Below are 21,682 nucleotides of genomic sequence, written 5' to 3'. Positions count from 1 at the left end.
GCCAATCAGTTTACCCTCTAGGAGAGTCATACTGTAACCCAACAACTATTTGCTCTTTGGCTGTTTACCATAGTTTTACTTGTAGCATGTTTTATTGCAATGATCTGATATAATGAATCTGCTCAGACTGTGTGAGATAGGTAAGTATTGGTATCTCCATTTTAACAATGGATTATCCATGGCATGGAGTTCTCTGCCACTAACAGGCAATGTCCCTGTAGCCATCAGGAACAGAGACTGGGAGAGGGCTTCCCCATGAACAACTACAGGCTTTCAAGCGCAGGATGTGTTCTCTTCTGTAGTTGCCTACTTGTATTCGGAGATTTTGAATCTTTTGAATTCTCCACTCCTGGTGTAGCTTTGATAGCTTTTCTGATGAGTTTGTTCTTTCGCAGGTGATGTAACAAAATTTGGCCGTGGAGATTCTGCCTCCCCTGCTCCTACTACCACGCTCGCTCAGTCGCAGCAGAACCAGACTCAGACTCACCATACAACTCAGCAGCCATTCCTCAATCCAACCCTGCCCCCGGGGTACAGCTACACTGGGTTACCTTATTATGCTGGTGTGCCCAGTGTTCCCAGTGCATTCCAATATGGGCCAACCATGTTTGTAAGTGTGATAGCCTGAACTGTAACCCTCCCCGTGTGCCTCTCTGGTTTTGCTCTCTTCAGCCCAAACCTTCTACATCTTGGAATCACAGGATGGTTTGGGTTGAAAGGGACCTTAAAGATCATGTAGTTCCAATGCCTCTGTCATGAACAGGGACACTTTTCACTAGATCAGGTTTCTCCAAGCCCCATCCAACCTGGCCTTGAACACTTCCAGGGATAGGGCAGCAACAACTTGTCTGGGCAACCTGTGCCAGTGTCTCGCCACCCTCATTGGAAAAAACATCTTCCTTATGTCCAATCTAAATCTACCCTCTTTCACTTTAAAGACATTCTCCCTTGTCCTGTCACTACAGATCCTGGTACAAAAATGTTTCTGTGTCTTTCTTATAAGCTCCCTTTAAGTACTGAAAGGCTACAATAAGGTATTCCTGGAGCCTTCTCTTCTTCAGGCTTAACAGCCCCAACTCTCTGAGCCCTTCTTCAAAGGAGAGGTGCTCCAGTCTTCTGATCATTTTCATGGCCCTCCTCTAGACCTGTTCTAACAGGTCTTTCTTGTACTGGGGGCCCCAGAACTGGATATGGTACTCCCGGTGGGGTCTCATGGCAGCAGAATAGTCATCTTTCCCAGTCTGTAAGGGATCTCCAAAAACATGCAAGCATGAGAAAATAGCTGCAGTCTCTTCCTCAAGAAAATGGGAAATTTAAAAGGCCAGAGTTCATGGATTGCTGTGCAGGTTACTATAAATAGCAGACAGCTCTTGGACTTGGTGTTCCTGAAAGCCTGTAGCACCCTCCAGATAGTCAAAGGGAGATCCAAAGCTGTCAGAAAACTGAGAATGCCTAAGAAATCCTTTTGAGGATGGAGGAGACTGGATTAACTCAGCAGGGAGTCTCAGGAGGGAAAATGTTATTTGGGAAGAGGGATGCTCCAAGCAGAAGGGTAGGTGACTCTATTTTAGGGCCCTGTATGACTGTGTCTTATGAAACAGACTTGGACAGGAGTTGGTGTTTCATTTGATTCTGTGGGTGACAATTTGCTGTTTACAGTCAATGTATGAAAGAAATTCAACAAGGCCAAGTGCTGGGTCCTGCACTTGGTCACACCAACCCCCTGCAGTGCTACAGGCTGGGGCAGAGTGGCTGGAAAGTGGCCCAGCAGAAAAGGACCTGGGGGTGCTGGTCAACAGCCAGCTGAACTGACGCTGTTGAGTCAGGGATGGAATGAAAGACTCCAGTCTTCATAAGGTGAATCAGAAGGCCCGTTTAATGAAAGTAGTGGGTCCTTTTATAATGTGACTCACTAAGGTGAGACTTGATTGGTCTCAAAGTAAAAACCTCTCACACTATTGGTGAACTATGAATAGCACACTCTGGAGAACCATATCTATAAACAGTGGTTGCAGAGAGATAATAATTGTTTTAATTCTTTTCTCTAAGTTTCTCATAGCTTCACAGGAAAATCCTGGGACAGCTATGTCTCTCTCTGTTCAGAGGATATGTGATTACCACACTGAACATGTGCCAGTGTGTGCCCAGGTGGCCATGAAGGCAAATGGCATTCTGGCCCATATCAGCAATAGTGTGGCCAGCAGGACCAGGGCAGTGATCATTCCCCTGTACTGAGCACTGGTGAGGCCACAGCTCGAATCCTGTGTTGAATTCTTGGCTCCTCACTACAAGAAAGATATTGAGGTGGTGGAGTGTGTCCAGAGAAGGGCAACAGAGCTGGGGAAGGATCTAGAGAGTAAGTCCTATGAGGAGCTGCTGAGGGAGTTGGGGATATTTAGCCTGGAGAAAAGGAGGCTCAGGGCAGACCTTCTCACTCTCTATAACTCCCTGACAGGAGAGTGCAGCCAGGTGGGGGTCAGGCTCTGCTCCCAGGGAACAAGGATCAGGACAAGAGGAAATAGCCTCAAGCTATACCAGAGGAGGTTCAGGTTGGATATCAGGAAGAATTTCTTCACAGAAAGGGTTGTTAAGCATTTGAATGGATTGCCCAGGGAGGTGGTGGAATCATCATTCCTGGAAGTGTTCAAGAAATTACTGGACATGGCACTTAGTGCCATAGTTTAGCTGACAAGGTGGTGTTCAGTTGAAAGTTAGACTTGATCTTTGAGGTCTTTTCCAACCTTAATGATTCTATTATTCTAAAGAAATACACAGCCTGTTTTGAGAGCGGGTTGTGATGTAATCAGGGGGGCAGCTCTGGCAGAAAACTTGGAGCTTGCATAAAGCCACTACAGCAATTTACTTCTGGAAGTGTGAGTGCCATGTCCCATGTCAGCCCAGTGCTCCCAACGCCAGATCGAATTTCCCACAAGGTGAAGGTGCCTTCTCCACTAGATGGCAGAGGGACCTTGTGTTTTGTGTGCCATTCTCTGGTCAAGTCTTTTGTTTCCTTCCTTTGTCCAGGTACCTCCAGCATCTGCTAAACAGCATGGAGTCAACCTGAACACTACATCGACTCCTTTTCAGCAAGGGAGTGGCTATGGGCAGCATGGCTATGGGGCAGGTATGCTTACCACTGTGCTTTACACATGCATATCTGCAGAGCTGTTTGCTCACTGTGACACCTTGTCTTGTACACACTGGCAGGCTATGATGACTTAACACAGGGAACAGCAGCTGGAGATTACAGCAAAGGAGGCTACAGTGGGTCATCTCAAGCACAAAACAAATCTGCTGGCACTGGACCTGGGAAAGGTAACATGAAACATGAGGTTGCTCGAGTGGGATTTAGTAGGGGCAACTCCCAGTGCTGTGCAGTCAACACAGCAGCCAGCTCTAAACAGGGTCATGATCCAAGCTGTTTGCCCATCTCACATATACAAAATGCTTTTTTAATGGCCCAAGTGTTCCTTCTAAACATCATGGCTGAACTTTGCATAAGGATTTGTGTGGCTGATGTGCAGCTTTGTCCACAATTATACATGGGAGAAATGGTAAGCTGTTTCCTCTGCCGAAGTTTTCTTTGCTGAAGAATATAGTGATCCTGCAACAGTGCTGTGTTTTTGAAGCCTAAGCAGTTTAATGCTGTTGCTGAAATTGTCTTCTGCCAAATGAAGACTAAATTGGATTTCTTGGTAGTCAATTGAGGAAGCCGTGTGTTAGGGTTGAACAGGGCAATTCACACATTTCTGGGCTGTTTGGCTTCTGTCTGTACACCCTGTAACTCATCACTTTCTTTTGTGCCTGAAAATGTTTCCTTTGTGACTGCAAAGGCTGAAGAATTTATATAGCTCATATGAAAGCTTTATTCTGCTCATGCTGGTTAGACCTGAGAAGTGTATACTTAGCTGCTTAGCACTAACTAGTTCATCCTTGGACTTTAGCAAGTACCAAGCATTTGCTGTGTGTTTGAAATGCTGTCTTCAGCCAAGAGCTGATCACACTCTCATCTGTAGAGGAGCAATCCAAAAAGGAGCAATGTCCTCAGAAGGGAACAACCATAAGGCAGTGCATACCCTCTGAACCCAGTCCTCTGATTCACTGGCCAAAGGAACAGCTAGTTTTATTCTGAGCCAAGTGAAATTATTAGAGACAGTCTTTATAAGACTGAAGAAGTGGCTGGTTTGAAAAAATCACCTTGCTGGTGAGTGTTCCTGAGCCTGATATGGCACCAGACCATATAGATGGAAGGCAGCCTGAATCAGTGATATTAATTTTCTCTGGGCAGAGGAACATTGCAGACCTCACCCTTCTGCAGGATGTAAAAGGACAAGGGTTCAAATGTGTAGCAGATGCTGAATCTCATTGCTCAGTGCACTACTGGAAAGCTGTTGAATGCTACAGTAGAGCCAAATGCACCCCTAATCCTAGGTGAAAGCTGTCTTTTTGTGAGCTTGAATGAGTGTTTGGTGCAGCCAACTGCTGCCTGGTGAAGTGCATTAAGTGCATTTGAATCCAAGTAGTAACCACTGGGTTGTGAATGTGGGTGATTTATTCCAGTTGACTGTTTTCCTGCTTTGCAGTGGGAGTGAGGAACCGAACCATTGCTTCTGTTCCTATGTGCAGTGCTGTAGGTCTGACAGCATGGAGAACCCCACCGGGTGGGCCAGCAGCAGCATCAGGGTGTAGGGTGCAGTGGTTGCAGCAAAGGTGCATCCACTGAGGCTGTCAGAGGTGCTGGGAGCAAAGCATGGGGCTCATACTAGATGATGGTTGACTTTCCCATTGTCGGTGTCTGTTTTTTGTTTTCCAGGTGTTTCTGTGACCTCAAGTAACACAGGTGTGCCTGATATCAGTGGCTCAGTCTATAACAAGACTCAGGTGAGCAATGCTGGACTCTCCTCCCCTGTGCTCTTGAGGCCTCACTCATGGATCCCCTTGTGGAGGAGGTTAGGGTCATTCCCAAGCCAGTTGGTTCTCAGGGCCAACAGGCTGTGGCATTTCTTATGCTGGCTGTTTGCTGTTGGAGAGGAGTCTCACTCTCTGTTCCATTGCTCCTGATGGCAGCTGTTGGCATAGGTGTGGGCACTCTACACTGCCCATGCTGCCACACACGTGCTGTGTCCTGGTTGTAAATGAAGTGTGATAGCACTAATGTTTTTGGTCAAAATATCCCTCAAAGCAAGTGAGTCAAGAGGCTGGGTTGAGCTTTGGTCAGGGGGAAAAAAATCTTATTGCAAGTGGTTCTTCTGATTTTGTAATTTCAGCCTGAGACCCCATAATGTGTGAAGGACTGATTTCAGGCAGCTGCTGCCATCCCATGTCCCACTGAATAAAAAGAGGTCAGGGAAAAAAGAGCATAGTAGCTGTGGAAATAAAAATGAAATGTTGGAATTATTAGTTCAGAAGAATGGATGAGAAAAGGAGCTGAAGCTCATCTGCTGAGGTGCTTGCAGGTGTAACTTGGCTTGCTCTGTGGGGGTTGATGAAAGTTTCAGGTGATGTGTGTTTGGGCCACTCTTGTTCTTGTTTGGTCACCATGGGGCTGCTCGCACCAGTCTCTGATGCTGTCCCCCTCACCTCCTCTGCAGACATTTGACAAACAGGGATTCCATGCTGGCACACCACCTTCTTTTAGCCTACCCTCTGTTCTCGGATCAACTGGGCTGAATCCTGGTGCTGCCCCAGGTTATGCTCCAGCCCCATTTCTGCATATCCTCCCTGCGCATCAGCAGCCTCATTCTCAGATGCTGCATCACCATCTTCAGCAAGATGGGCAGGTGAGTCAGCCCCTTCATCATCTTCAGTGTGCCTGAGGGCAGATTCCTAGCAAGGTCTTGGGGGTTTTTGCTTCCTTCTGGTTTTTACTTTGCTCATTGGGAAAGGGCCTTGACAGCAACTGTAGACTGACAGACTCAATACTGTTGGCCAGCTTGGGGAGGGAATCTCATGATGTTCAACAAGGGGAAATGCCAAGTCCTGCCCCTGGGAAGAAACAACCCCATGCACCAGTATAAGCTGGGGGCCAAAGCAGCTTGGCAGAATAGGCCCTGGGCATCCTGTTGGACACCAAGTTAACCATGAGCCAGCACTATGCCCTTGCTGAAAAGGCATTCTGGGCTGCATTAGCAGGAGTGCTGCCAGAAGGTTAAGGGAGGTGATCCTTCCCCTCTGCTCAGTACTGGTGAGTCCCATGTCCAGTTCTGGGGTCCCCAGTATAAGACAAACATGGATGTATTGGAGAGTCCAACAAAGGGCCACAAGGATGATGAAAGGACTGGGTCATCTCTTATCTATAAAGGCTGAGAGAACTGGGACTGTTCCTCCTGGAGAGAAGGTTCAGGGGAGATCTCATCTATATATATATATATATATATATATAAGTACCTGAAAGTACCTGAAGGGAAGGTGCAAAGAAGATGGAGCCAGGCTCTTTTCAGTGGTTCCTAGTGACAGGACCAGAGGCAATGGGCACAGGCTGAAACACAGGAGGTTCCTTCTGAACATCAGGAAACATTTTTTTATTGGGATGGTTACCAAGCACTGGCACAGGTTGCCCAGGGAGGTTGTGGAGTCTCCATCCTTGGAGCTGTCTGGACATAGGTCTGAACAACTAGCTCTAGGTGACCCTGCATGTTGGTTCCAATTTCTGATTTGGTTTTACCAGCCCATGTGTTTCCTTACTATAAATGTTCTCCAAAAAAATGTTCTGCCTTAGAATCAAGAAACAGGAAATTACTTCTGTTTCTTAATGTGTGTCATCTTTGGCTGGTGTACTGCTTCTATTCACCTTGGGAGAGTTCCTTTGTTGTCCCTAGTCCTGCTCCTCTTCTTCCTTGTCATTAAACCTGAGTGGGAGGTAGTGGGATGGTAGTCCTTGCTCTTCTGTTTGGTTTCTCTGTGACTGTCCTGGATTACAGGATGCAGAGATGTTGCAGAGAAGAAACAGATCTGTCCGAGGGGGAGCATCGCTGTGTTGGTGGATGCTCCTCTGCTGATGTATGGACAGGCTTGTCTTCCTAGTAGTGTTGGTGCTCATGTCTCCTTTCTTTCTGATTTCTAGGGTGGATCTGGCCAACGCAATCAACCCAGCACCATGCAGCAAAAGTCTCAGGCTACCAAAACCTATGGTACTTCTCCATACTGGACAAACTAAATCCAAAACTGGGGAGGGGGGAGAGAATGAAAGGAGAGGAGGCAAAAAAAAAAAAAGAGAAAAAGTAAAAGCTGACCCCCATTCCTAGAATTATTAGGAGAAATTACTGCTCAGCCGAACATCTGTGGGGGAGAACTGCAGCCAGGCAGCCATTCTCAGTGTGACTTGCCTGCTTCCTCTTGAAGTTGCTGTCGTATGTAATATATTTATGTATGTATTTGTAAATGCAATAGAGGCTAAATGTGGTTTTCTGCATCTTGCAGCCTGTTTTATTTTCTTTGTAGGGAAACTTATTATGAATTTCCCATCTGCATCAGATCATCCTTCCTTGTTTTTTTAAGCTTTATAACTCTGTCAAAAGACAAACTGTGCCTTTTTTTTTTTTTTTTTTTTTGAGCTGGAGCCTATTTATTTAATGCAGTTCTAAATTCAGGCAAATAAGACCTGCTCCCCCCCCCCCGCAAAAAAAAAAATCAAGATGTGTCCTGTTGGTTTGATTTCTGCCCTCAGCCCCCAATATAGCTGTTACTTGAAAGAGATAAAAAAGGGGGATGGGGGAAGGCAAAAAAAGTTTTGTGGGTCCTTCCTCTTTCTTTCATCTCCTCATTCCTTCCTGATGTGGAAGATGAACTCTTGTGGGCAGTTTGTTCACTGTGGCCCTGAGCTGCACTCTCACCTTTTTATTTTTCACTTTTTTAATAATAAAGGCCTTTTTTTGTTTGTGGTTTTGGTTTGTGGGGGGTTTTTTTTTTGGGGGGGGTGTGGGTGGTTGTGTGTTTTGGTATTTGGTTGGGTTTTTTTTGTTTCTCTAGCAAGAGACTTTGGATGGCTCCGTGGGTCCTGAAACTTCCTTTCCATCATTAGAGGCAAAAACTATGTAGCAGTTTCTTAAATTCAAGTATAAGCTGTGTCTTGTACCTCTTTTTGTCTTGAGCCACCCTGCCCAGAAAAGACACAGCTACTTGATGGAATCTTCACCTGTCCCTCCCCACTTTTTTTCTAAAACAAGACCCTGGAGGCAACTCCTGGTCCTTCTTGTTCTACACCAGTGCAGTGAATGTTTTAGGAGTTTTATTTCTTTTTAACTCTCCCTCCAACTAATAAATATTTGAGTGTATCACTAGTGTTTGCATTTTCAAAGGCCTCAAGACCTCAAGCAGTTTTGCTTTTAGAGCCTGTCCCTTTCTACCTCCTCCTGCTGGGAAGGTAAGAGCAAGAGCTGGGTATGCAGGGGATGCTGAATACTGTGACAAAGGTGAGCACAACTTGGTACTGAAAGCTCATAGGCAGCTGCATTGGGTTGGGATCCTGGGCAGCACCCTGACTTCTGCTACAAGCATCATGTTCTGCATTTGCTGTGCTCTGTCTGAGGCCCTGTGGAACAGCTCGGAATGGTAAGGAGGGAGCACAGCAGCACTGTCCTTCCTTGCTTTGCCCATGAAGTCCAGGGCCTACATCAGGAGGAAGGTCTGTGGTGAGGTTCAATAAAGCAAAGTGCTCGGTCCTGCATTGGGAATACAACAATCTGTTTCTGCAGGCTGGAGACCTACTGCCTCCTTTCCCTTCCCCGGCAATCCTAAACAGGATGTTTTCCCCTTATCACCAGCTCCAACAGGGCTCTTCTGCAGCAATTTTCTCTCCAAGTCTCTGTTCCACAGTCTGATGGTAGAACCAAGGTTTCTCTGCTACATTTGGCCATCAAGGAAATGGAGGAAAAAACCCCCAACCACTGCACAAGGGGCAGCCAGGTTTGTCTAGTGCAGGGCAGCGTGGAGTGTTTGTCCTGGTTTTGGTACAACACCTGCTAGATCAAGAAGCTACTGTCAGCTCAAGGCAGGCAGGAGCTACAAACAGGCCTGAGCCCAGTCAGAAGGCCCAGACAGCACTGTCTCATTCCCCAACATGGAGACTCCTCTAGGAAGTTAGCTCTGCAATGCCATAACCATTCCTCCAACATGGCTGTGAAGCAGAAACATTCAGGCCCCAAACACATTTGACTCGGCAGTTGCTGTGCTGCAGTGTTGTATAGCAAATACAACACCTGTACACATGTCCTGCTAATTTCAGCACTGCAAAAACAGATACTTCTCCACTCTTGAGCCTGGGGGGAACAGCATGGGCCAGGCAGGGCAAGCACCCTGAAGGGGTGGTTGACAGTGATTACCTTAATTCCTCTGCCAGTTTTCTGTATGAGGTCAAAGCACCTTGCCCCAGAAAACTGGCCACCAGCAGCACCCCAACCCCATGCCAGCACCACCTTTACTCCAAGTCCTTGCATCCTGCTGCAGTCATATGATACCATTAAGTCTTCTCCCTGGTCTCCTCTTTGCTGACTTAAGATGAATAAATAAATATAACAGCAAAGCTCATAGCTTTTTGCCAAAGTGCTTCTCCAAATCAGTTTGTTCTTTAAGGTATAGACAGCTGTCAAACAGCAGCTTTAGTTTTCCAATAACCTTGTAGATTATTTATGTACATGTATAGGTATTGATACTGGAGCACCACTGAATTTGTGAACAGCTGTTATTCAAAGCTTTAAGTAACCCATGCAAATAAACCAACTCAATTAATAGGGAAGTAACAGTACTGGCATATTTTCATTTCACATTTTTATTAATAGATGTGCAGAAAAGACAAAACATAACTACTGAAGGGGAAGACAACACAAAAATGCATCAGTTAATTGTTTCTGGTAAATTATACTGAAGAAAAAAAGGAAACCATCTGGGATTTCAGCTAAGAAAACTACTAAGAAATGTAGTGTACCCTGCTGGTTTCAGAATGGTTGAAAACTATTTGAAAGGGCAGGTGGTTGCAAATGTAAACACTAATATTGGCTGAGATGAGAAAAAGGTTAAGAAAAAAAACAGAATACAAAGATCAGGTAAACATTTTTCCACAATTTCTTAAATAGGTTAAAAAAAAAAAAAAAACCCAAAAAACCCAAAATCCCCACCTAAACATAATATCCTCATTTCAGTTTATATCTCAAAAAATGAAACCAGCAAGTCAACAAGCAATGACACTGCACAGGACAGTGGGGAAGAGAAATTAGTTTGATTATGTTGAGAGCTCTCAAAATAGGTTGCTTTTTGTCTTTAAAAAGGTTAACGTCAGATAATGAATCTTACAACACCAATCTTGAAAATACAACTCACTGGAGAGTGTACAGTGAACAGTGAAGACAGTCAAAAATACAAGGGAAATCCTGAAAGATGCAGTATCATTTCAAACCAAGTCAGCACAGCCAGTGTTGACATACTCTGTTCCTTCATGTCCCCAACAGCCCCTCAAAGCTGGAGACTGATGTTCCTGGCCCAGTGTGGCCTTGAGACCAGTCTTGCATTGAGTGCCAGAAGCCCATTTGCCAACACTGGCACCACCCTCCCAGGACTGGTGTGAAGCTGGGAGCTGGGGGGGGGGGGGGGGGGGGGGGGGGCGGCACTGCTGGCTCCAAAAAGCACCAGGGGCTGTTAGTCCTTGATGGAAGGATGACCTGAAGGAGCCTTTGTGGGACACTTCAGGAGGGTTCCAGCTGCCTCCCCAGGTAAAAAGCAAGCAGGAGGGCAGACCATCACAGAACACACTGGGGACAAGGTATTACCAATTGGGCTGCCTTAATTCTGCTGAGGGCACACTAGTATAAGCTGGGGCAGAGGGACAGAGACTGTCCTTGCTGCAGCAAACCCCAGCCAAGCAACATTCTGATAACTTCAAACAGAGCCCCACAGACCTTCCCTTCCTCTCCTTCCAGGCAACGCACTTTAAGCTTGCTCACTCTCATCTTGCTCCTTGCTTCCCACCAAGCTGATCACAGAACAAAGTTTACTCCCACCAAAGTACCTCTTGAGGGACTGCAGCTGGTGATGTATCATTAAAACCACCAAGCTATACCAAATGCCTGAGCCTGCAGTTCTTATCAGGGTTACTGCCTCTTGTGAGAACAGAGGGTCTCATCCAAGCAGGGCCAGCACCTCTGATTTGCTCCCGGGGCTGCCAGGGCTCAGCGCAGAAGGGCAGGGCTGGCTGCCAATCCATGTGAAAGGTGAATTCAGGGCACTGCACTACAGCTGAACAAGAGCACACTGCAATGGGGTGAAGATGCTGAGGGCCCTAAGCTCTGCCAAGAGCTCCCAAAATCATGCAGGAGGCTGAGCTCAGGGCACCAGCTGAAGCATACTCCTAAATAAGCTGCCAAACCCTGATTGCTGGCTTTCTTTTTCAGCCTGAAAGCACTGTGTACCCTTCTCTTTGTGGGGCTGCACACATCCACCTGTGCCCCAGCCAGGCAGGAGAGAGCCCAGCACCCATCCATCTCTCTGCCCTATGTCCCAGAAGCCACTGCAGGCACAGGAACAGCCTGGCTGTCCCAGGGAGCTTTATCTTCTGCCAACCTCACAGAGCTACAGCAGAGCTGCATTTACCAGCAGGTGACCTACATAAGCAACAGAAAGAAGGCTCAGGCCAGCACTGGACTTAGGCTGCAGGAAGGAAGGGCTACTAGCAAGCACTGAAGAAGAAGACTCTCCCACTGCCAAAAAGAAGTTCAGGATGAATGCTGGCCCACTGGGCAGTGGGATACACTTCTGTTTTCCTCCCTCAGTAGAGGGGCAGCTGACAGCAGATCCCAGAAGAATGGCTAAATGAAACTTTTTCAACCCAAACCTAGTCTGAAAAAAATAATGCAACCCAGGGCTCAATTGTACAGACATGAAGTGTTAAGTGTTTATTTTAGGGTTCATATCACAAGCCTTTTTCAGAGACAAAGCTGATTGTGCCCTCTGGGGATCCAGGGGCCAGCTATTTCCTAATTTGATCAGGCTAAACAGATTCCTGTACCTTTCAGTAACATCCCATTAAGCTCAACACACAGTAGCTTTACACTTTCCACCCCACACCTTATAAAGGAAAAGCCACCACTAAAAGGCTAAACAAATGTACACACGCTATTATTATAAATGGAGCAGCTAAACCATGGCAATTTGCTTTGTGTGGATTTTTTTCTTCCCAGTAAATGCAGTACTTGAGCTCCTGAAAATTCGTTTTCCAATGAGTTTGTTCCAGCTTTAAATACATTAAACATCTCAATGCAAGACTGTATTTAATTCAAGAATCTAAACACAAGCAAACCTGTTTCACTGTGAGCATTTTCTAGAAGTGAAAAAGGGAATTTCTTTTAAAAAAAGAAATCATAATACAGTGATGAAAGGGTTAAGAATGCAAGAATTCAGACATTCTGTGGAGGGTCTCTAAGAGGTCCATAAAAAAGGAGCAAACAGATCCATACAACAGGAGACAGCAGGAGACAGTTTTTTGATCCCCCCCCCTCCCACCACTACTTTTTTGCTGGACTGCTGCTAGGTTACCACTGCTCCCTTCTGGCCTGAGTTGACAGGGCAGTACGGGGGCATAGAGGGAGCAGGTCACGACTCCTCGTTGCCAGAATCATCATCATCGTAACAGTCGGCATCCTCCTCCTCCTCGTCTTCATCGTCAATGTCGTCATCGTACAAGTCATCATAAAGCAAATCTGAACTGTTGTCATTGGAAGGCACTTTAGTTTTGATGCAGTACTCTGCCAGTGTAGTAGGGACCTTCACACCATCCTTCTCTGCCTCAGCTTTGGTAGCCAAAACCTGTTTCCTGTGGGGAGGAGGACAGCAACATGAGCAGGGCCATGTGCTGGCAGCAGTGTGGCTCAACTCCCCACCTCCCAACCAGCCCCTGCCCAGCCCTCCTGGCAGCTCAGTCAGGAGAGCTGATGTTTGGCTGAAACACCACAAGCATCACTAGAAACAGATTTAGTTCCTGCAGCCCCAGGCTTGGGAACACTCCAAGGGTGTTTGCAGCACACACACTCTCAGCAATATATGAAATCAATTATTCTACAGGACTCTGCATTAGAGATCTGCCAGAACTCAAAGCAAATTCCATTACATTTTTTACAGAAGGGATAGTCACAGATTTCCTAAGATGACTTAGGAAATGCCATCCAGAGATGCTATTCACAGCCACCCTCCACCACTGATGACTCTACCCCAACATGGTCAAAACTCTAATTCCCACAAGCATTTGTCAGCTCTGAGTTCCCACTGGAGGGTAAGAGCATGTGGCTGCACTCTGAGATGCAGCTGTAACCCCAACACTGACCAAGGATAGCAGGAAACAAGTGTTTCCCTTTGCTCCAGGATGGGCTCTGGCTGGTGCTTCTCAGCAGTACTTGAGCTGCAAACTGTTGCTGCCTCCCATCAGGGAGAGGAGCAGATGGCAGCCTGTTCCTTTACTCCCACCCACATGCTGTCTGCCATACTCTGTTTATGGAGTACATCCAGCTGAAGCCAATGCAGCTGGAGGGGACTAAAATAGCCTCCCAGCAAGGCTCTTTGCACAGCCCAGGACAGTGACTGCCCTGCGTAGCTCCAACCAGGGGTATATCCAGCTAGCAGTCAAGGTATACGTGGTCTTGCCCCAGGCAAGCGTGACAGCAGTTCCACTGCAGTATGGGCTGCCCATTTCCACTCCACAGCAATCTTGGCTCAAGTTTACATCACCTCCCTACAGTACCTGATGAACCATGAATTTCTCAGAAAAAGGCAGTCAAGGCGAAACAGCGCTTCCAGCTAATCAAACCCAGCTGTGCAAGCACTTGCCAAATCCTACTGATATTCCTTCAAATTGGAGCGACAAGATTATGATTCATGAGTGCATTAAGCACAGAATTAGTAGCATGAAGGCAGTTTGAATCACATCTCAAGCAATGCAAGTAGTCCTCAAAGGTACACAGGGACTTAGACTAGAATTTACTAGCAGCCAATAGGTTTTGCAGAGCATTGTGCCAGATTATTCTGAAAAAGAACAATACAAAGACAGAAGTTTGCACCATTTCTGTCCAGAAGAATGAACTTGAAATAAAGCTGTAAACTTAATTTTGAAAGGAGCAACCACAGCAAGAAGCTGGTTTCAGCAAATTCTGAAATCAGCCTGTTTCATAGGATTCAAAGCAGGAGGCCAGTAGCACAGCATCACACACAGCAAAGCTTACCTTATGATTTCAGCATACTCCTTGTCTTTTCCTTTACTGTCCCTCCATTTCCTGAACATAACTGATGCATCCACGTTGGCAGGAGAGAATGTGTTGGGCTCATTAAGCAAAGAGATTACACTCAGTAAGATAGTCCTGAAAAAGGTAATCACAACAGCAGAGTCAGAGCTAACACATTCACGGATTCTGGATGCTGACAACTTCTTTAGGTGATGCATCAGAAACATGTTTAAAGTAAAAACTTATGAATAATTAAGGATATCTAAGTGTTGTGGGTTAATGTTGGCTGAATGCCAGGCACCCACCAAAGCTGCTCTCACTCCCCTCTGCAACTGTACAAGGGAGAGAAAATATAATGAAGGGTTCATGGGTTGAGATAAAGACAGGGAGAGATCACTCACCAAATACCATCACGGGTGAAACAGCCTTGAATTGGGGATATTACTTGAATTTATTACTAACAAAATTACAGCAGGATAATGAGAAGTAAAATAAGACCTTAAAAAACACCTTCCTTCCATCCCACCCTCCTTCCCAGCTCTACCTCCTCCCCCCAGCAGCACAGGGAGATGGGAATGGGGGTTATGGTCAGTTCATCACCCATTGTTTCTGCCACTGCTCAGGGACAGGAGTCCTTCCCCTGCTCCAACACAGAGTCCCTCCCACAGGAGACAGTCCTCTACAAACTTCTCCAACATGAGTCCATCCCACAGACAGTTCTCCAGCTCCAGTGTGGGTCCCTTTCCATGGGGTGCAGACATTCAGGCACTGCTTGCTCCAGTGTGGGTCCCCCATGGGATCACAAGTCCTACTAGGAAACCTGCTCCAACATGGGCTCCTCTCTCCATGGGTTTGCAGGTCCCTACCAGTAATCTGCTCCAGCACAGGCCTCCCACAGGTTCACATCCCCCTCTCAGGCATCCCTCCGCTCCAGCATGGGGTCCTCCATGGTGAAGGGGGACAGCTGCTTCATCATGGTCTTCACCATGGGCTGCAGGGGATTCTCGGCTCTGGTGCCTGGAGCACCTCCTGCCTCCCTTCTCCACTGACCTTGGTGTCTGCAGACCTGTTCCTCTGACGTTCTCACCCCGCTCTGGCTGCAATTACAACTGCGTAGTCACTTTTTTTTTCTTTCTTCTTAAATATGTTATCACAGAGACGTTACCATCATTCCTGATTGGCCCAGCCTTGGCCAGCAGTGGGTCCATTCTGGAGCCGGATAGTGTTGACTCTGCTGGACATGGGGGAAGCTTCTGGCAGCTTCTCACAGAAGCTATCCCTGTAGCCCCCCTGCTGTCAAAACCTGGCCATGCAAACCCAATACACTAAGAACTGATGCCGTTGGGGTTTTGCCTTTTTTTTTTCTGTTTTCTATATTCTTCACACATATATTTGTAGCTCTGTAGTCTACTGTATTAGTGACTAGATTTCCCAGTACTTTTCCATGGCCTTTCCCTAGGCAGAAAGACAAAACAAATTCCAGAGCTCTAAGCCCCAGGAGGTACAAGGCCCCAATGCTATCTTGGTTCTTTCTGGCAACCAAGGTTGAGAACAACTCTTCGAGATACATTTCACGGACAAAGTACAACTAGTGCTGAAGGGGGAACTCCAGAGAAGGGGCTTGACCTGGGGGGAAATTGCATCACCCCTTGTCCTCTTAATTGGTGCTTTTTATCAATTATGCTAATTTCCTATAAAAATGTACTCACCCCTGCGAGGGGTGGGGTTTTGTGGACATCTTTCCATAACTGCCTCTGGAAGCCTTCAAATAAAGATCCCCCTTTATATTACTTCCTTACTAAAATTATCTCGAGTTTCATTTCCAGGTTGGGAAAAAGGCAACAGGACAATAGTTGAAGTAAGAGCAAATACTTATGAACTTCAGACCTTGGTGATCAGCATAGGGAAGACAACACAATACAAACCTCAAAGACCTAATCTGATGACAGACTATCATGTCTGTACACATTTGTGATAGGGCAGCAGGTAACGCTTGCATCAGACCAGAATTCAGTTTATCCGTACCACCCATAGATGGTGCAGGGTTGAAAACCTGCTTAGTGAGCCTGTTCTTCATGACATTCAGCCTCACAGCAGAAAGCCAGGCTCTTGGCTTATCCTGACTGATACAACCCAAGGCCATCAGATGAGGCTGCATTGCCTTCCCTACCCCACAGTGTATTAAGAGGTTGGAGCTGTGGTCAGGTCTCCCTTCTCCTCAGCCTGTGTGCCAAGACTGCTGTAGCAGTACTTGAAAAATATCTGCACTGTCTTCCCCTTGCTGTACTCAACACTCAGGCAAGCTGAAAAGGGCCCAGCAAGACTGAACTGCTGGTACTCAGCAAAGCCAGCATGAGCCAGTCACGTAACCCCTTGCAGACAGACAGCCTTCCTGGATTTCTAGCAGCAGCCCAGAGCTAGCCAGCTGCCCTGATCTGCTGGCATTTATCAGGGACAAACACCACCTCCCTCTGCTGGCCAGACCCTTTTGCATTTCCTACAATTCTTTGCACTTCAGAGATTCACCCCTTTGTTCCTCACGTAGTGTCACAACCAGCACAAAACTCAACAGCAAATCCCATCAGGCAGCTCTACACACCTGGCCACCTGGCTGTAGCTACCACTGCAATAGCTTCCTGTGTCTGAGGTGGTCCTGCTTTGAACAGCTTTTAATTTAAATGGAAGGGAAGAACAAGAGACAAGGAAATACATCTTGAAATACAGCAGTACATAACAACTGCTTTGCAGAACATGATTAAAGGAGACTACAGCCCCAACTGTACTTGAATTTATTTAGAGGCATATTCAGAGAAATGCATGCTGAGCATATCTACAAGCATATTGTTATAAATGACAATATAGTATTGGCTTTCACATTTATGTATTAGCTTTTGCATATTATTATTAATCACAAAGATTTTGATATGGTACAATTTATATTTCCTTTTAACTGCTTTTTGGTATAGTATAATCTGTCAGTTTAAGTATGCACCATATAGCTTATATAAATAGTAGTATGATAAATATATCTTAGACCGTAGCATAATATTAAAATAGAGATTATGTGATGTTAAAATGCTTTTTCACGTAACTAACTCAGAATGGTGTAAGATAATTAGGTGGTTCCCCACATTTTGTGGACTATCTCATCTGAAGGATAAGATAACAGGGACAAAAACCAGAACACCAAGAGAAGAATTTATTGACTCTTCGTTATCAAGGAGTGTAAAAACAGCAGGATGGAATCACAAGAAGAAATAAAAGATATTGATTTAATCTACAAGATGGCATGAAGACAAGTCAAAGGTTAAAACCAAGCAAAAGAATTCCTGGAACATCTAAACTCCCAGGAACATTTGAATAATGTATAAACTCTCATGAATATGCATGTGCCCCCTGTAATGTAACAATATAGAAAAACATTGGTTTAAGCTAAAGGTATGTTTTTTGGCCAATCGCCAAAACCACCCCAGTGCTGGATATTTGTCCCTTTTTATCCCTTATTAAACTTTTAATAATTTCAAAGAGTAAGCTCCGTTTTTCACAACATCATTTATCTGGGATACAATTCCAGGAAATGTTTGGCCATTTGGATGAAGAATTTATAGGAAAGTTTTGAAACTGTAAACACTTGCATCCGGCCAGACTGTTCAGCATAGCTATCAGGAGAGTCCCATACAATTTACTTTCCAAATAATATAATTCAGTAGGAAATAGAACAGCAGCTCTGGAAAAAGCTGTCTGGTCAGACTGGAATGTTGGGCAGAAAATAAACCATCTTTTACTTCAACTCAAGAATTCATTTAAAAGCCTTTAAATTCTCAGCAATCAGGCTGCAAAGCCAGCATGTCAGCTTCAGCATCATTACTGTAAAGCAAGCAAAATATAGAGAAAGCCAAGGACAGGCATTCACATCTGGATTTAGCACCCACTCTACCATACTCTATCTACTGTCTATTAGAGGTGAGACACTGTGCACTTTTCATTTCTGACCAGCACATTAGATCAGCTCCATCACTGCTGTTATCCTTAAGAGCTGGCCATTCTCCTTAACTCAAACCCTGCTACTGTGGGTAAGCAAGGTGAACAAGGTATAGTAACAGGAAGGGATCCCAGAACGGGGGATCTGACAGGACAGAAACCACAAAAAATTCCACCATGTGAGACTGAAAACATCCTCAGCATCACATACAAACTGCACCAGATTGGATACAGACTGACCCTCTCCAGTATAGTTATGAATCTGTTTCTCCCTTAGGTGAGGTTCTAGCATGTTGTTTCATACAAATTGTTTGCATGAAGAGTGTGTATTTAAAGCCCACCTTTGCTTTCTTACATCCCCCATCCCATTCTGGGGAACAGTGTGCTCATCAGCTGCCATAACTCTTTGGTTTGTGTTTACAGTGCTGTTGTCTTCAGAGTGAGTGCCTGTCCTGGTTTAGGAATGGTATTCCCCAATTTAGTACTCTCACTAAAAAGACCATGACCTGCAGTTGGCTGCCTCCCCCCTTCCGATGGGAGGCACAAAAGATCACAGATTGAGATAAAAACAATTTACTGGAAACAGCAATGAGATTAGAAAACAACAATAACAACAACAATATAAATAACAAAAGTGCACAAAAGAGAGGGTGATCCACATGCAAAAATGCTCACCACGAATCCTGAGGAACAAGGAAGAAATGGTGAGCAGGTTTCACCCTCCTGCCACACAACAGCTTTCTCCACTGGAAGCCCCACCCCTCCCAGAAGCCAGTGAGAACCCTAACCCCACACTGGCAATGATGTGAGGTGGTATAAAATAACCTCCTAGCCCTGCCCACACAGGTCCAGGCTCCATTCCCTCATGGCTACTGCACAAAAATTAACTCTGTCCTGGCTGGAACCAAGACAGTTCCTCTACACGCCTTTATCAGCAAAGAGAAGCCAGTAGAGGCTCAAGGAATCAGAACTGCTAACTGCATTTTTTTCTCTCCATGTATCAACAAAAGTATCCGACTTAGACTGTACTGAAAGTTATGTTACATCTGAACAGTTTCTGCAAACAGCTCAATGCACTAAAGCAGCCAAAAAAAGGCAACAAAATGTTGCCACATTATATCACAGTACAAGCTGGCTTGTACTGGGCAATTAATTTGGCTACCCAGCCAGCTCCATAAAATCAGCCTCTGTGTTGAAGGACAGGAACCTCAACCAATTACATTTCACCCTAATCTGCAGGCATGTCACTGGTCCAGGATCTGGGGGGCGTAAAAGATCAGACCAATGGCTGTCTAGACCCAGGAGTTTTGAACTCCCTATAAAAGAAAGCTCTGAACAATAAAATACAGTTTGCTGATGACTCACCGGTGTTGTGTCGTGTGTCTGTCTCCGACCCTACGTTAACAACAAAAATGGGTATCCTCAGAAAACAAAGCAATAGTATGATGAGGCATCACATATCAGCACAAGATACAGATATACCAACATCTTGAATATTGTGCTGAATTCTGGCCTGTGCACCTTAAAAGACAGTGAGGCCAGGCAAGATGGAGAAAGGTAACTAAAATTTATCAAAGAGCCTCAACCCCTAAGCCCTGCAACCACTTCCTCAGCTTTATGGGACATAAGAAAAGCAATACATTCTGCCATACAGATCACAACTGCATTCCTTCACCTCTTGATGGAAGTTTGCTATATTTACTTATGCCAGCCTCATCTAGCTCCAAGTGATGGGAAAGTCCATATTGACTGTGTTTAGAAAAGTTATTGAGCATGCTTGAAACCATTAGGTGGAGAGATGCACAAGTGTTCTCAAAGTTGAAGTTACATTCCTCACTCCAGACACTTCAACCACAGTTATCTGTAGTAAGCGGATTTACAAAATTCAGCAGCTGAAGAGAAGCCCTAGGTTACACAGGCAGCAGGCTAACAGTGAAGGAGAAGTTTTATTTCTGCTTGCTGATACAGCTGAGGAATTTTTTCTCTCCAAATATCACTGTTAAGACGAACATGTTCCAAGAGTAAGCACCAAAAACTGCACCATGGTAAAGGAGAGCAGAAATCAGAGAACTAGTACCATAAGAAGTTTCATGTCAATATTTAGGGTTGTATATTGTGAAATACTCAAAATGTGTGTGCATTATAAGCAACTAATGCCCAAAGCTGTTTTCTAACTATAAGTTGAAGCTTGTCACCTAGTCCTAACTATATCAGATATATGAAAAAAACAGTTTAATAGCCATCTGAGAAGAGGGACAGGTGAATGTAGCTTAGCAATATAACAACTTAAGATAGTATTTAAGCCTAGTTTTCCTTTTTAAAAATCTGAACTAGAATGTGTATTTGGTACAGATGGATTGGATAACCTTTACCTCAAGCTCTAAGGATCAGATTCCCAACCCTTCATGACTTCATGCAGCTAAGATACACAATTTCTCTTGGGCCCTTTTAACCTTCAAGTAGCATGCTCCAGGAGGAACATCAGTTGTTATAATTTGCTGACTGCTACAATTCCTAGTCTCCTGCTATATTAGCTCTAGTTCAGTGTCGGAACCCAGGACATCCCTCTGGGTGCCCTGGATGACACGTGCCCCTGGCAAGAGGCTCGGGAGTCCTGGCAGGAAGCCAAAGACACTTGGGATTTCAATTTTAACCCATGGAGCAAATTACCAACCTTGTATGAAGAATCACAAGTCACATAAGTTTAAGTAGCATAATAGTAGTTGTCACAGGGTGAAAAGTAGAATTTTAGGATTTTTAGAATGGGGGTTTGGAGTCCCAAGATGGAGGAATTTGGGTGTTCCCTGTCCTTCTTCTTTCTCCTTTCTAACCTCCATGTTCTGGGTGATGCTGGCACATTTATATTGGTTTAGAGTAGAGACAGACAGTCTAACATAGGTGATAGGTATTGGAAAATAATGATAAATAAAGTACATGTAGTTCATAGTATAAAATGTAGACACCAGCTCAGGGGCGGGCAGTGTGCCCTTGACAGACCTGCAGAGCAGACCTCTGTGGATCTGAGAAAAAATATTTTAGATAATAGATAATAAACAACCTTGTGAACCAGAGTCGAAGAATCCTGACTCTGTCTTCGACCATCGGGCTGGGAAAAAGGGACTCTCGGGTCATCCTGACAGCAGGAAACCCAAGAGTTCAGCACTTTGCAATGTATGTTACAATCATATTTCAAGGGTCAAGAATCCATTGAAACCCTCCTGTTAGATCTTTGCTTTGACAGAGGTTCCTTTCAAATGAATTTTGTGAAGCCAAGTTAGATGAAAGCTGAGTTAAACTGTCAGACAATCTTTTTCAAATCACTGTATTCCCTCAGGTGTCCTGAGATCCTTACTGGATTTACCAGTAAATAACAGATTTCAAGTTGAGGGACCAGCATCTAATAAATCTGAGAGTAAGAATAATTCTCATATGATAAAAATCTAGAGGCAATTATTTTAACCTTATTTGGATAATAAATCAGTTTAAAATGTTAAAACAGGAAG

The 21,682-nt window shown here is 45.1% G+C and overlaps 2 protein-coding genes across 18 annotated transcripts in view; one reads left to right on the top strand and one right to left on the bottom strand.

The window, feature by feature from the left end:
• LOC135289113 (ubiquitin-associated protein 2-like) overlaps positions 1–7,411 on the top strand; it is a 196,901-nt gene extending 189,490 nt beyond the window's left edge. For 16 of the 17 annotated variants that reach the window (XM_064402459.1, XM_064402471.1, XM_064402470.1 and 13 more), the window contains 6 exons: positions 396–610; positions 3,025–3,124; positions 3,208–3,315; positions 4,814–4,881; positions 5,592–5,780; positions 7,064–7,411. In XM_064402459.1, the coding sequence (XP_064258529.1) occupies positions 396–610; positions 3,025–3,124; positions 3,208–3,315; positions 4,814–4,881; positions 5,592–5,780; positions 7,064–7,156 (773 nt within the window). In that variant the 3' untranslated portion in view covers positions 7,157–7,411. The remainder of the gene's footprint in view (positions 1–395; positions 611–3,024; positions 3,125–3,207; positions 3,316–4,813; positions 4,882–5,591; positions 5,781–7,063) is intronic. The other variant, XM_064402468.1, reaches the window with a different exon arrangement.
• Positions 7,412–9,748: 2,337 nt separating this feature from the next.
• The window catches only part of LOC135289115 (ubiquitin-conjugating enzyme E2 R2-like), a 119,696-nt gene continuing 107,762 nt past the window's right edge, over positions 9,749–21,682 (bottom strand). The window contains exons 4-5 of the mRNA XM_064402474.1: positions 14,199–14,333; positions 9,749–12,799 (exon numbers count right to left, since the gene is read on the bottom strand). Coding sequence (XP_064258544.1) covers positions 12,580–12,799; positions 14,199–14,333 — 355 coding nt within the window. The 3' untranslated portion in view covers positions 9,749–12,579. The remainder of the gene's footprint in view (positions 12,800–14,198; positions 14,334–21,682) is intronic.

Source organism: Passer domesticus, chromosome W (genome assembly GCF_036417665.1).
Source record: "Passer domesticus isolate bPasDom1 chromosome W, bPasDom1.hap1, whole genome shotgun sequence".
Lineage (NCBI taxonomy): Eukaryota > Metazoa > Chordata > Aves > Passeriformes > Passeridae > Passer > Passer domesticus.
This window is presented reverse-complemented; position numbering and strand designations above follow the sequence as displayed.